This window comes from Astyanax mexicanus, chromosome 12, assembly GCF_023375975.1.
Source record: "Astyanax mexicanus isolate ESR-SI-001 chromosome 12, AstMex3_surface, whole genome shotgun sequence".
Lineage (NCBI taxonomy): Eukaryota > Metazoa > Chordata > Actinopteri > Characiformes > Acestrorhamphidae > Astyanax > Astyanax mexicanus.
In genome coordinates this window covers 33,366,654-33,382,090 of record NC_064419.1, presented here as the reverse complement: position 1 = coordinate 33,382,090, position 15,437 = coordinate 33,366,654, and the positions used below count along the sequence as shown (strand labels likewise).

The window sequence follows — 15,437 nt, the reverse complement described above, 5'->3', positions numbered from 1 at the left end:
ATCCTACGTAGCTCGAGAGAAATGTGGAAAATTATGAGCCAATCACTGCGCGAGGCGGGAAATTACCAGCAAACCCCAACATAACAGCAGCGTAGCAGGAGTTGGTGCAAACTGCCAGCCAATCCGATTGAGCCAAGCGGGAAACGAGTAACCAATCGGCTTAGGAGGCGGGAACCTAACAGCCAATCGTGGTGCAGAATTCTGTAAAACAGCAGCGGCAACTAGCAACAGCCACAGTGTAAAGAGGGGATCTAACCAAACTCGGGGCTGTTTAGCTGCAGCTGTGTTCTTAGTGTTTTAAGAGTTTTATCTTTTTTTTGTGTGTGAATGAATATCCAGCTTATCACACCATGTCCATAATCAACATATTGATTCCTGGCAGGTATGGCTGATTATAAGCACCCATATATAAAAAAACACACACTTTCCCTGTTTGTTACCCTCAGTTCACACATTCAGATCATTACTGGCAGATTTTCATGGCTGCTGGGGAGATGTGAAGATGTGAAAGTGTGTGTTGGTGAAATAAATCAGACAGAGAGGCGAGCTAGTCTGAAGCTGTGATTTATGACTCTAAAATACAGAGTCAGCAATGAAGCTCAGTGGTCTGAGTAAAGAGTAAAGGCTGAGTGCTAGAAGTTTAATGAGGTCATTGTTTATGTTTAGGACTGTTTATGACTACCTGAAATATTCTTATGTAAGAGTTTTTAACCGTCTATGGCATAGTGTTGCTTTCAGGCAGCAAATTAAATATTTGTCAGTCTGTAAGTAAGTAGCTTTAATTATATCACAGTTAGTTTCGACCCTGCAATGTGATTGCTTGAGAGGCGTTCTGAATGTGCCATTATCAGCCTGTAACAGCACAGCAGTGCCAATATTTCAAGTTATAGTACTCACTTTTGTGTATTTTTGCTTAAGTAAGTAATATAATGCGCCATGGCATATCTATGTCCAACACAGTGAAGTATACAAGTGGGTCATAAAAAATGTTATTTGTCTGTTTATATTCTTATATTCTTGTTTTAAACATACTAAAACACTTTTATATTTGTTGCCTTGTGCAGTTAGACCACCTTTGTTATATTTTATTAATCATGATGCAGCAGTGTTCCTGGAGACCTCTGTATGTCTTGGGTGCTTCCTTGCTGTAAAACACCTGATTTAAATGATCACCTTCTTATCAGAAGTCAAAATAAAAAATTTAATTTGCTATATCCACAGGGACTCCCAAGCTTGCAAAAGTTATATTTTTCCTCCCAAAAAATATAATTTATGCCATAGAGGGTGAACACCAAATAGATTGATCAGAAGGCTTTGAAACATTTTCTTAGTGTTTCTGTTCCTACCCTGGTCCTGTTCATGCTGTTGGTTTGCTTGTTTGCTTTTAATCTAGTTTAATCTTGTTTTCTACATGAATAGAAGGCATTGCATATTAATTAACTGTGGAAATTAATTAAATTTAATCCAGCAGTGAGGATTAATGAGTTTGAGTGTGGGAATGTTATTATTACTTACAAGAGACTTGGATTTGTATCTCTGTAAAGCTGCTTTTGACAATTTTTTTTTTTAAAGTGCCATATAAATAAATTTAGATTTTCTTTACTTGGAATCTTCAGAAAATATGCCATTATTTTAGTGCATTCAGTGGGAGAAAATACCGGTCAGCAATGATTTAATAACTTTGTAAAAATAAGCCTTTTTTTTTTTTATTGTTCAGTCAAAATCTTGAAAGTAAGACATACCTTCCACATATTTACATATTCAGTCTACATTTTTGAAACCAAGCCATAATTCTTTATTAGTTAGTTGATATCTTGAAAACATTAAATTCATTGTTTTCACATATTCAGTCAAAATCTTGAAACTAAGCCATTATATTTACACTTTTGGACAAAGTATTGAGAAGATTAGTTCATTAATTTAATAATTTCATAATAGTAATATTCGGGCAAGATCTTACCAAGATTTAATAAGTCAAAAATGACTACAAAATCATTTGTATGATTTTAAAATCATTAAAATCTAAAAAATAATTATTTGTACTAACTGAGGGGAATGGTCTAGAATCCAATTTTATTTATCTTAGTTACAGCATATGTAAATGTGTTTTTGTGTTCAGCCATAATCACATTGTAGATTTCCTAAGAAAGACAGATCCTAATGATAGACAGCTTCCTCGTGTCTTAAATAAAACATATGTCTGGGTTTCAGTAAGTATTGGCTAATAAGGCGCATATTTATCGTTTTTGTCAGTATGACTAAGAATGACCCATGTTGTTTCCTCCCTGATGACGCGTTATGGTGGGCTTAGAAAAGGGCTTGGCTTTAATAACCCGTATTTAACCTTGATCTGATGATGTCTCACCTGCCTGATCATCCAGAACTTGTCCAGACCACACTGCTCAGGAAAGGTCTGTGAAATCAGTTTAGTCTCTGTTCAGACTGAAAGAAGACACACAGGACTGAGCCAGGCTTAAAGGCATTGTTTTTGCTCCAGGTGAGGAAGGCATTGACAAGGTAAGAACTGATGGGTTGTGGTGTTGCCTCGGGTTCAGACAGAGTGAAGTCATTGTTCTCTCCAGCCGGTAGATATTATGTGACCTGCATTGGAATCTCCTCATTGACTTTCATCATAAGCCTCCTTGCTTCGCCAGGCCTTTGATTGATCAGACAGCAGGACTGTAGATTTTAGACTCATTTGGGCAGCAGTCTCAGTGTAAGACAGCAGCCAGCAGCAGTGTATCGAGTTGCATTACTCTGGTAAAACCGTGGACTTCATTAGGAATAAACAAGAATTAGGTCCAGACATTTTTTTTTCCGGTTCCTCAAACAGGGATTAAATCTAATCATAGGCTATATTTCCCTTTCTTGTTTTTCCATTCAAAATGCTCTATAACCCAAGATTATGTTAAATCTCTATTGGAGAACTTCCTCCCTACTTAAACTTCGGAGATGCTTCATAGTTTTAGAGATGCTTTAGTTAAGTTTCTATTTTCTTTTTCTTTTAGTTTTAGTATTCTTTATCATCCTTTTTTAATCATTTTGGTGAAATGAAACCCTGCAGATCCTGACTGACAGCACTGATCTACAGGAGCTGAACCAATACAACACAATTAACTTAAACTCAGAGAATGAGTTAGGATTGAGGGCTTGCTGAAATGATAAAATATTTAGTGATAAATGTTGTGGGTCGGCTCAGCACTAGGACTGTGAAAAGCCAATAAGCTGGGAATATAAGCATCACGATACAGGCAATTCAATATATTGTAATTTGTATGCTTGCATATTACATAGCATGTGTAATATATAGTTATATTCTTTAGAATATATTTAGAATATTAGTTTTTTTCATATTTTTACACCCCTGCTTAGCAATTGTAGACATCTGAAAGCATAAAAAAAAAAGTACTCAAAAAAAATGTTCCATACATCAAAATGCAGCATTAAGCCATGTATGTAAAACCACAAACAAGAAACAATATGTACCCAGCTGTCATTCTTTGTATTGCAATAGAAATGCTTCAAAGTGACATGGAATAAAATCTTTTAACATTAAGTTTTTCAAAGATAAGAAAACCTGATTGAGAATGGATGATTCTATTGAATAAATGTTGATGGAATCACATCTTTTTGTTTCTGTCTGTACAGGAACATGGTCAAGAAGTCCCTTGTTGCTGGGCTGGTGCTCCTGCTGGTGGCTGCATTGGGCTTGTTCCTCGCTGTGTTGCTGGGGGTGGGCAACAAAAGGACCCCCATCCCCTCGGACCATTTTTACTCCAAAGCAGCTGTAGCGGCTGATGCTGGGAAGTGCTCTGAGATTGGAAGGTAGGAAAACTGAAAAACTTGTCATGACTTTAAACATCAACAGAGACATCAGATTATGTCTCTGTATAATTCAGTGTTTGAGATGTTTGGTGTGAAACTGTGGTTCATTGTACATAAACCCAATTGAATTTTTTTACAATGGAGGTGAATAGAATTAGGCATTTGGTGGAATAAATATTCAACACAATTATAGCCACTTTATTGACACTAATAAACCTACACGTTGTTATTGTATTATATGTGATGCTGATGATAAAAAAATAGTGGATAATCTAAACAAATATATGTTTATCTTGGAGGCCTCGAGCATGTGTTCCTCCACTGATTTATTAATATATCTCAAAACTTTGGTAAAACAGTGCCACAGACGTCAGGCAGCATGTTCTTAACCATTTGGTGTAATAACTATCTGTGAAGCTGATAATATAAAAAGCTTCTCTAGAATGAAATTCTTTACTCAGAACCCACAGCAAGTGACAACTATTTAATTATATACCGAGACATGTTTTCAGAGGGTAACACTACATACCATGTTGAGTTATGTATGTTATTGTAGTTATATCAGTGAGCTCTACATGTAATGAGTAAAGTTCTGGTGTGTGCCACTCAGAGACATCCTGAAGCGTAATGGCTCTGCGGTTGATGCCTCGATAGCAGCTCTGCTGTGTGTGGGGCTGCTGAATGCTCACAGTATGGGCATTGGAGGAGGCCTTTTCTTCACCATATACAACGCCTCCACAGGTGAGTCAGTGTAACAACACCGATCCCAACATTTTTTATTCAACAATGTACCGTTCATATGGAACTTTGGATCATATGGACAGTTTGTTGAAAACCAGTTTACTTATTCACTATTTAAGAGTCATTTTAGAATTGGGGATATATTTTATGTCTCCCACATAAGCCTTTTGGTATTTTTGTTTCAAAAATATTTTTTGTTAAATTACAGCTTTAAAAAAATGAAAAGACCATTTCAGTTCCTCTGATTTTGCTTTTTTTAGGTATATGTTTGAATAAAATGAACATTGTTGTTTTATTCTATAAACTACGGACAACATTTCTCTCAAATTCCAAATAAAAAATATTGTCATTTAGAGAATTTATTTGCAGAAAATGAGAAATGGCTGAAAAAAGATGCAGAGCTTTCAGACCTCACTTATTGCAAAGAAAACAAGTTCATATTCATAAAGTTTTAAGAGTTCAGAAATCAATATTTGGTGCAACAACCCTGGTTTTTAATCACAGTTTTACACACAGTCTTACACACTGCTTTTGAATAACTTTATGCCACTCCTGGATCAAAATTTAAAGCAGTTTAGCTTTGTTTGGTGGCTTGTGATCATACATATTCCTCTTGATTATATTCCAGAGGTTTTCAATGTGGTAAAAAGAAAGAAACTCATAATTTTTAAGTGGTCTTTATTTTTTCCAGAGCTGTAGTTTTAAAATAATAATACAAATTACATTTATATTTCACTTTAATTAATGCTTGACATATATTTTACACAGAATATTACCTAAAAGACCTGCTCACACTGTCTTCACCTCCTGATTTATACATGTATACAACTCTAATTCTCAGATTTCTGTGTAAACAGTTAAACATAAAACTTATGATCATATCCAATGCTATCCCATGACTTTTGGAATGCCCGTGTGCTGTGCAGGTGGATGTCAGATGGTCATAATATAGATGAGTTTACAGTCAATATGAGTGTGTGACAGATGCAGCCCATGTTTTTTCTCTTAGGGAAGGTGGAGACCATTGATGCGAGGGAAACTGCTCCAATGAACGCTACAGAGGACATGTTCGGCAATAACACACAGCTGTCCCGGAAAGGTACCCTGCAGTCAGTCGCACCCCACGAAGGTCGTAGAACCAAACACTGCAAGAAATACTGATCAGATAATCCAGTATATTATGCTGCATAAACTTTCTACATATATATACACTGTATCTGCTAATATTTGTTGTCAAAACTGCTAATTAATGTGTTCAGCTCTTTTAAGTTTCACACATAATGTACACATGATCACACACAGCTTGTCTGGTCCCTGAAGAGAACTAATGCCAATAGAAAAGCACTATTTGAAGCAGATAATCATGAACTGTTTGGCTCTAGTGTTCTCTGGTATTGTGGTTCGCTAGTGCTTTTATACTGTATAGTGACTAAAATGGCTGTTTTGTGTAACTTCACAGGGGGGTTGTCCATTGCTATTCCTGGGGAGATTCGTGGCTATGAGATGGCTCACCGGCGGCACGGACGTTTGCCCTGGAAAGAGCTGTTTGAGCCCAGTATAACACTGGCACGTAAAGGCTTTCCTATTGGCAGGGCGCTCGCTAACGCTATTGAGAAAAACAAGGAGTCAATTCAGGGGGATTTGGCGATGTGGTAAGAATACGTTTTCTATTATTCACTATTTACTACAGAAAATCACTGGAACACTGTATTGTAACAGAGCTTGATTAAGATTATGATGGCTGATTAACAGCCATCAAGGGACCTGTGCAGGACACTGAACAACCCCATGTGTTGCCTCTCAAGGCAGAGATCTGAAAATGGCATTTTTCAGCAGGACAGTGCTCACCCAAACACAGCAGGGCTTTCCAAGGAATGTTTCCACCATTTTTTAACACTTCCCTGGACCTCCTGGTTGGTGAACAGGCTCCAGCCTGCCAATTCTGTGATACTCCTTAAACTATTAAAAACATCTTAGTAGATTTCCCTGTACTTGTAACCACCAAAAAATAACTTTTATAGGGTTACAAACAAGACAAAACTGTTTGAAAAAACTACACCAGCTAAAATCCTTATTTTTCTGGAACTCCTTCATAATAAAGAAACTGATTTAAGTCTATGATGCTCAAGGTACAAATATTGTCGATGCCATAAATTGGCCAATATGTTGCTGATATGGCACAAAACACAAACAAACAAAAACACTTTTCTGGCCTGCGTGTGCGTCAATCGCCAATCAAGCATTTATGGGCCCAGCTAGGACACCAACTAAGGCAACCTATGAATGTGCAGGATCAACAGGCCAAGCTGCAACATCTATGGGCGTATTTGCTGCAGGGTCCCATACCAAACCAGCATGTCTCTGTGATCAACTGTATGTAGTTGTGTGTCCAAGCTAGTGGTGGCCCTAAATTGTTCTAGAGGCACATTTTCCCCAGGAAACTTGTTCCTTGTTACTTACGTAAATCATTATTTTATTCACAAACACAAAGTTTTATTCAATTCCAACAACTTGGTGTGTTCATTTATTTGTTTATATTTGTCAAAACGTTTATATTTTCAGTAAACTTGGCTCAGTGACAGTTGGCTAGCAGTGTCCACTAGCACTTTAGCCTTTCTATTCATTTCAATGGAGAGAGCCTCACCATCACGCGAAAAAGTTCAGCAGAGCTCAAAGTTATTCCAATAAATATGACCCCGGTAGTGCATTCAGCCAACACAGGACAGGTCCCTTTCAACTAGAGCCGGGCGATTAATCGATTTTATCAATTAATTCGAATTTACAGTTAAGGACGATGTGTTTTTATGAAAATCGATTTTCTCTGAGTTCCCGTAGTTCAGAGTGAGCTTAGCCCCTCCCTCCCGCTCGCACACTCCCGCCCCTCTCTCAGTCCCGCGCGCGCCCCCGCCCCGCTCCCGCTCCCGCTCCCATTAGAATGAACGCAGCACTAGCACACCATCCAAAGTAAAACAAAGCAACTGTCCCTTAAACATGTTCCAACTGGGTACCAGGTTCTGTATGCACTACAGATTTTTTACTTTACTTACTTAATAGCATATTAAATTGTAATTGTTTTCTATTTTGTCAGTTTTATCAAAAAGGGCACCATTTGATTTATTTCTATTTGTTTTTTGAGGGTGTGTTTATTTATTTATTTATTTTATTTATTTATTATTAAGTTTGTGTGTGCATTGTGTCAGTATCTAAAGTATGAAAGCTTTCTAAAAGTTACTAGATGTACTCACTGTTTACAATAGTTTTTACAATTGGTTGTTTTTGCTTGCACTTTAAGCACAAAGGGGAAACTTAAGTGAAATTTGAAGATTTTTATTTTGGGCCATATCGCCCAGCTCTACTTTCAACACAGAAGAAAATATGGATATATTGAACAATAGATTACAATGAGGTTAATTAAAAAAAAATCAATCTTAAATTTAGGATTGCCTAGATCTGTTGCTTCATTTGAATTAAAAAATATCAAAGTTATGCCCACACGGCAAGCCGAGAGATCCAGCACAGTGAAATGCGTTAAAGAAAAGTTCTAGTGAACACGTACAGTGATTAATTTTATTGAAATTAGTTTATTATTTTCTGTACAGATATGCTCATGTATATTTATATATTTGAAATTATTCATTTCTTTTTTTCTTTTCTCTTCTGTGTTCCAGTGAAGTATTCTGTGATTCAGACAAGAACATTCTAAAGGAAAATGCTATTGTCAGGTTCCCCAGACTAGCTGACACGTACCAGAAGATAGCTGAGGAAGGGCCGGATGTTTTTTACAATGGCACCATGGCCCAGACCATAGTGGACGACATCCAGGCTGCAGGTTTATATTCTTAAACTGATTATAAAATGTTTGCGATACTCAGATCATACTTGATATACTAGCATAATGCTAACCACCAACACTAATAACAGTGTGCTAATCTAAAACTGCTGTCTTTGAACATTCCAGGTGGCATTATAACATTAGAAGACCTGTTGGAATACAAGCCTGTGTTGAATGAAAGTCCACTGAAATTACATGTTGGCGAGTACACAATGCATGTTCCCGACGCTCCATCCAGTGGTCCTGTACTAGCGCTAATACTCAACATTGTGGACGGTGAGTGACTGTGTGCTTGAGTGTTTGTTTCTTTGGATTTTCCAGACAAAAGAGATGATTGTGTTTGAAGTGCCTCAGAAGAAAGCAATAGGCCTTTATCAAAAAGTTCAAGTGTTAAGCACTCACATCCTTTCAGTGATTATGCTAGCTTGGCTAATTTACCCGGCACTTGTCCCTCATTAGCTTCATTAGCTGAGGGATTTAGATCTCAGTTACACAAACTCACACTCTTACAAAGATGGAATGAAGAGGCGTGTTGAGCCCTGACCTTATAATCATTAGGCAATAATCCACAAACTGTTTTTCATTAAGCAACTTCCTTTCATTAGCAAAATCCCTGAAGTTCGCACAGCTGATGCTACAAGACAACATCTTACGAATTTCCAGCATACTTTTAAATGAAACTGTCTGACAGACATAATGGATGTACTGAAGAGCTATTGTCTTTTTCCAGGCTACAATTTCTCAGACAGAAGTGTGTCGACGGCAGAAAAAAAGACACTAACTTACCATCGTATCGTTGAAGCCTTCCGCTTTGCCTATGCCAAGAGGAGCAGGCTTGGAGACCCACGCTACCTCAACATCACTGACGTGAGTCTAATAGCTTCGGCCTTACTCAGAATGCCGAGCAACTTTGCATCTTCTTAACAAATAATAGAATTCTTTATACGTAGTTTTCTTATAATTTAAATATGTGATAGATATTAAATTTCTCTTTAATTAGGGCTGCAAAATATACACAGGTTTCAGAGGAACGGTCAGTGTGCAGGTAGCATTGAGATAGAGCAAACCTAAAATAATGGGTGGGAATTATAAATTGGAATGAAAATAGGGGTGTAAAAAGTGCCAGTTACACTGGCATTCAGCAGTCATGGAATATCAATATGTAAAATGATCATGAAGTGTTACCCTAGGAGACTGTTTCCAAACACTCATAGACTCACAGACATGTATATTTGCGAGGTGTTATCTTGTAAATGAAAATGAACACTGGCAATAATGTTAATGGCAAGGTGACATAAATCATCAGATTTGGAAAAATATATTATCAAATATATTAATAGTTTAGTGTAAAATTAGGACTCTGATCATGACTGTTCATTTCACTGCATCTCTTCTTAAGTTATCTCTCGTTTATATTGTTACACTTGCCTAATTCACAGCAGTGCAACATTAAAGGGACACCACACATGATATAAAGTCAAGCAAAAACTACATTTTATTTTTATCAAAAAACAGACCAAACGAGGGAGAGACCAGGCACACTGAAGGCAGAAACAAAACAAAACATGGACTGGAACCCAGAAGGGCTGTAACAATATAGTTCTGGTTTTATTGGATTTACTGGATTACTTGCACTGCCAGTTGAAATTAGAACAGAACATTTCACAGAATACAGACTATGTATTAGCAGGACAGAGTCGAACCTGGAGGCAGAGTCGAACCTGGGGGCGTGGCTCAGTGATTTCACGTGTCTGTGGTTTTTCTCTCCCTCTGCAGCTCATCCACAACATGACCTCTGACTACTTTGCTGACAACATTCGCAGTAAGATCACTGATGACACCACACATCCCGACAACTACTACGAGCCTGAGTACTTTGTACCTGACAGCCACGGGACGGCCCACCTGTCAGTCATCGCTGAGGACGGGAGTGCTGTAGCTGCTACCAGCACCATCAACCTATAGTAAGACAGGGTGGGAGAGGCCAGTTTTATCTATTACAGTAAAAAGAGAAAAGTGTTAAATATTGAAATATTGTTTCTGAACAGACAATAGTGTATTTTGTTTGCCTTTAGTCTTGCCGTAATTATAGAGATTTTAATCAGGACTCTATTCTAAAGATCACGTCTGATTGTGTTTTCTGCAGTTTTGGATCTAAAGTTATGTCCCGTTCCACTGGCATCATCTTCAATGACGAGATGGATGATTTTAGCTCCCCCTACATCACCAATGGATTTGGTATCCCTCCATCTCCCAATAACTTTATCCAACCAGGTATCAGATTTCATCTCAATGTGCCAAATACAACATACAACATTCAATAGGGTCATGTGTAAAAGTGTTATTTAATTATTTTTTTAATAATTGGTCAAAAAGTCAAACACTCCAGATTTAAAGACTGGATATTCTGTCAATGTTTAATGCTTTTTTAGGCTTTTATAGTATTAAAATAATAAAAAATAAATACCAATACCAAATCCAAAACCCATAGAAATGATAAACCTTTATTTTGTCATCCAGGTAAACGGCCTCTGTCATCGATGTGCCCGACCATAATTTTCGACAAACACAATAAAGTCAAAATGGTTGTTGGAGCTTCTGGAGGGACAAAAATCACGACTGCAACAGCTCTAGTAACTATGCATTGCTTTTAGCTAAAACATATGCAGCATTATCACTGAGAATGACAATAATTACTGCAATTAACACATGCAAATGTAATGCAATTAAAACAAGTCATTTTAATTGCCAGCACAACTGCAAATTTGCATAATTCTTCAAATATAATGGATTGTTTATCCATTCATTTGTGCTTCTGTCCTTTATTACTGTTTCAAAAAAAACTTTTCTCTTCACTCAAGGTAATCCTGAACTCTCTCTTCTTCAACTATGACCTGAAGAAAGCGGTGACTGAACCCAGGGTTCACAATCAGCTCAACCCAAACAAGACTGTCGTAGAGCAGAATTTCGAACAGGTGGATTTACAATCTGACTTCTCATAATATAAAGAATCTTTTGACATTCACTAAACACAGAAGCACATTGTTACAATGTCTGGGTGTTAGTTCTCCCTCTATAGTTCAGTGTGATGACCTCTAGATGTTCACGCTTACTTTATTGTCCAGTGTGATACTCTTTGGGAGTTTTCTTCCTCTCTGTTGTCCAGTGTGATGTTCTCTCATTGTATGCACTCCCTTTGTACAGTGTGGCGAACTTTAGGTGTTAATTCACCCGCTGTGATGCTCTCTGTTTGTTTCTTCTCCTCTGTAGTTCAGTTTAATGCTCTCTGGCTGCTTCCTCTCCTCTGTAGTTCAGTGTGATGCTGTCTAGGTTATTTACTAGATTGTGATGCTGTTTTGGATTTCCCGTCTCTCTGTTGTTCAGTGTGATGCTCTCCTGTACTCTTTCCTTCTCTATTATTCTGTCTGATGCTCTCAGATTTACCTCTTCCTCTGTTGTTCAGTGTGATGCTCCCTGTGCTCGTTTCTTCTCTCTTAATCTGTTTGATGCTCTCTGAGAGGTACCTTTCCCTCTGTTGTTCAGTGTGATGCTCTCTTTAGTGTTATACTCTCTGTACACTTTATTTTGTAGTATAAAAGTTTCTTTCCCTTCTATTATTCAGTGTAATGTTCTCTGATTGTTTCGTTTGTCATCTCTTTTTTTAGTGTGGTGCTCTTCAGGTGTTTGTTCTTCCTCTGTAGTTTGCCTGTGTAGTTTGTTCCCCTATTTTTCAGTGTGATGCTACCTGGGTGTTACTTCTCCCTTTCTCTCTCTTTTTTTAAGCTCTGGGTCAATGTGGTACCAGAGAACTAGTGGCACTTGCTATTTTAATCTAATGACCAATCACCTCATTGACATTCACTGATGATCTAACCATGTGAATGTATGTATTTCTGCAGAGTGTACTCGAAGGCTTAGCCCAGAAAAATCACATAACCGAGTTCCTGAGGACTCCGGGTGCAGTGGTGCAGGCAGTGGTGAGGCAGGGAGACCGACTCTGTGCCGAGTCCGACCCAAGGAAAGGAGGCTATCCTGCAGGTTACTGACCTGAAGCTTCCCTTTTTCTCACTCCCCACTGGAGCTTCCATCTACAGCTTCAACCCAGACGCAGGAACTGTCTGCCTTTTAAAAGACAATCTGCTTGCAGAGAAGAAGATCCTTCTAATACAGAAGGTGCTTCTTTTTTAATTTATACTGTATTTATTTTTTGATAGAGAACAAGTTATCCACACTGGAACTGTTAGTGCCTACTTTATTCCTGACTGGTTCGGCAGTGTTTTTGGTGATTTTGGCCAAGGAGATTTATTATTTTGTGTGTTGAGAACGAGCGAGAGTGATGCTCTGTTAGTGGGTTGTTCGTCCTGTGGTAGGAACACATCACTGGGGCATCTGGTTGGGAGGTTTCTGACTTCAGGGACCATCATAGAGGGCTCGGAGTGACTCAGCAGAACAAGACCCTGACACTGGCATAAGGATTGTGGACAAAGGATCGATTTTGAATCCTGGATCATGCTACTTCACCATCAGCAGCCAGAGCCTGAGAGAGTACATTTGTCTAGGCTCTCTCTTGGTGGGTAGATGGCGCACTCTGCCTTATTATTTTTATTGAGATGCTGTCTGGCACAGGCATCTGTTGGCTGACTTACCTCAGAGCACACTGGCTCATTAGGAATGCTGCATTTGTGGCAGTTCAAAAAGAGCCAATATGTTGTTTTTTGCCCTCCGAGTGTTGAGAGCAGTTCACGTGGTGGGTGGGTTAATTTGCTTAGTCAAATTGGGGAGAAATTTAGTTTAAAAAAAAAAAAAAAAAAAACATTTTTATCAAGTAAAAAAAAAATTGTGTAATGTCTTAATTTGTGTAAATATTATGAACACTTAATGCAAAAATCAGGGGTTTAAAAAAACGAAGAAGCTGGAAATGCTTGTTTACATTCTAATCCCTTTAAGGGGAATTTAAGAAAGGTACAATTAGCAGGCAAATATTTTGTTGCTGTCAGGCAAAAACATTGTACCTCCTTTGTTGCCATTTTACTTTTTGACAATTTTAATCTGACAGTTGTTCTTTATTTATTTGTTTAACTTTATTTAACTAGGAGGTCCCATGAGATTAAAATCTCTTTTTTGAGGGAAGCCTGAACCTGGTTCTCAATCTTGAATTAAGTTCATTATGAATGAACCGATAGAAATGTTCTAAAATTTTTGGGGAACAAGATGTGAGTGACAGTGACTATTTGTTACCTAAAACTGTAAAGAATCTGAAGTCCAATAAAAATGATCCAGTACAATAAGCTGGTTAGGATTAAGTGAATTAAACATTCATTGTTGGTTTTGTTACAAAAAAAACACATGTGACTTGACAAACGTCATCGCTGTATTTAACTTCCAAAGCATCTTCGAGGTTGATTGGTCGAAACTGGTAAAACTCGATACATCAACCGAAATTCTTGTCCTGTTGTCCAAAAGTCAAGCAGATGTAGTTGAAACGGTTGTGTGTTTAAATCTGTTGTGTTCTCCTTCTAAAAAATGGGGTCTTCTGAAGGAAATAGAGTTTTTAAACAAACTGTCCACTCAGAGACAAAAGCTCATATGTTTGTGTTGATCATTCTTCAGTCCTTCATTAATGCCCACAGGATGCTGCCCATAGAACGCTGTTGGTGGACCATTTTGAGTCAGCAGTGACACTGGGGTGTTTAAAAACTCCAGCAGGACTGCTGTGTCAGATCCACTCATGCTGGCAACAGACACTAACACACCACCACCAGTCCAGTGTTACTGCAGTCCTGAGAATGACCCAACACCAAAATAATGCCTGCAGTCTGTAATTATAGAATTACAAACTGCTCCTATATGCTCAGTGAAGCTGAAAAAAGGGTAACATGTGTAGAAACAATATTATGCTTGATGGGTATATTACAATACCTACATTTAAACTGTTATTAATATTGACCTTAATGTGAGAGATAGTAGCTCCACATCTGTGTATATCATACAACCAAAACAATGTGGGTCTTTTACATGCACAGAATGGGAGTGTGTTGCATAGCAAAAACCAGCTTAGAAGAACACCTGATTAGACTGAGCCTGGAGACTCTCAGAACTCTGCTGATTGATCGTGCCTTACATTTTTAAAAGTGCCTGAAAAATAAAAAAAAATGCTCCTCAATTTCACTTTACTCATAATACACAAATACATTCTGTCACAGATAAATTGTGTTATTATGTCTTATGTCAGGGAAATGTTTATATGAAGCAAGACTGTGTTACATGTACCATGCATCCTGAAAAATGCATTTGCCTATATTTTTTTAAACTCACATTGTCGTGACGTCCTGCCTGTTGCTATGCTGTAAAGTGTTCTGAAAGATTTTTTGTCTTTGCATTAAAATCAAACACTGAAATGTTGATGAACAGTGGTGTATTTGTTATAATTGCACTGGGAGTGTTCCCTGAACTCAGTCTTTGTGCTGTTGCTTGGTCGATACCAATTCAGTTTGTGTTTGGGAAGAAAAAAAGTCATGGTATAATTGACAGTTCTGATTAATTGTGTCTCCTTCCTGAAAGGAATTATAGCGGAATGGTCTGGAGCTCACATGGAGCAGCAAAATGTGATTGTACTGCTGGCTGTTGTGACTGCAGACAAAGTGAACACTGTATTCTCTTGAATTTTGGATGTTTTTTAATGTGGTATGGAAACTATAGCATTATCAGATTTTATGTTTATATATATATATATATATATATATTTTGCAGGATTTGTTGGTAGGTATCTTGTGCAACTTTTTTATATTAAAATATATCTGGCTTTCTGTCTGATTGTGCCATCCAGGCTTGTACACAGCTATTTGATCAGACACATGGAAGATCCTCAAGCTCTAATCCAAGTAAGCCTTGGAGTGCCCATGACTGTCACTGATTTAGCTATTGTACTTTCTTTAACCAGCTTAATGTACAGTACAATTAAAAAAGTTTCTCATTCAGTGTTTTTTTTTTTATACATAATAAATTAATACTTAAGTTACCCAGAATATGAAGGAATCAT

General features: G+C 37.7%; 1 protein-coding gene across 1 annotated transcript; it reads left to right on the top strand.

Moving 5' to 3' along the window:
• The first annotated feature begins 298 nt into the window (after window positions 1-298).
• ggt1a (gamma-glutamyltransferase 1a) lies at window positions 299-14,800 on the top strand. Its single transcript, XM_007247145.4, has 13 exons — window positions 299-382; window positions 3,649-3,825; window positions 4,436-4,566; window positions 5,576-5,665; window positions 6,026-6,218; window positions 8,235-8,395; window positions 8,525-8,674; window positions 9,129-9,265; window positions 10,175-10,362; window positions 10,545-10,672; window positions 10,919-11,031; window positions 11,260-11,373; window positions 12,298-14,800. Exons 1-13 carry the CDS (start codon window positions 351-353, stop codon window positions 12,442-12,444), a joined length of 1,761 nt encoding a protein of 586 aa, XP_007247207.1. The 5' UTR covers window positions 299-350; the 3' UTR covers window positions 12,445-14,800.
• The last annotated feature ends 637 nt before the right edge of the window (window positions 14,801-15,437 follow it).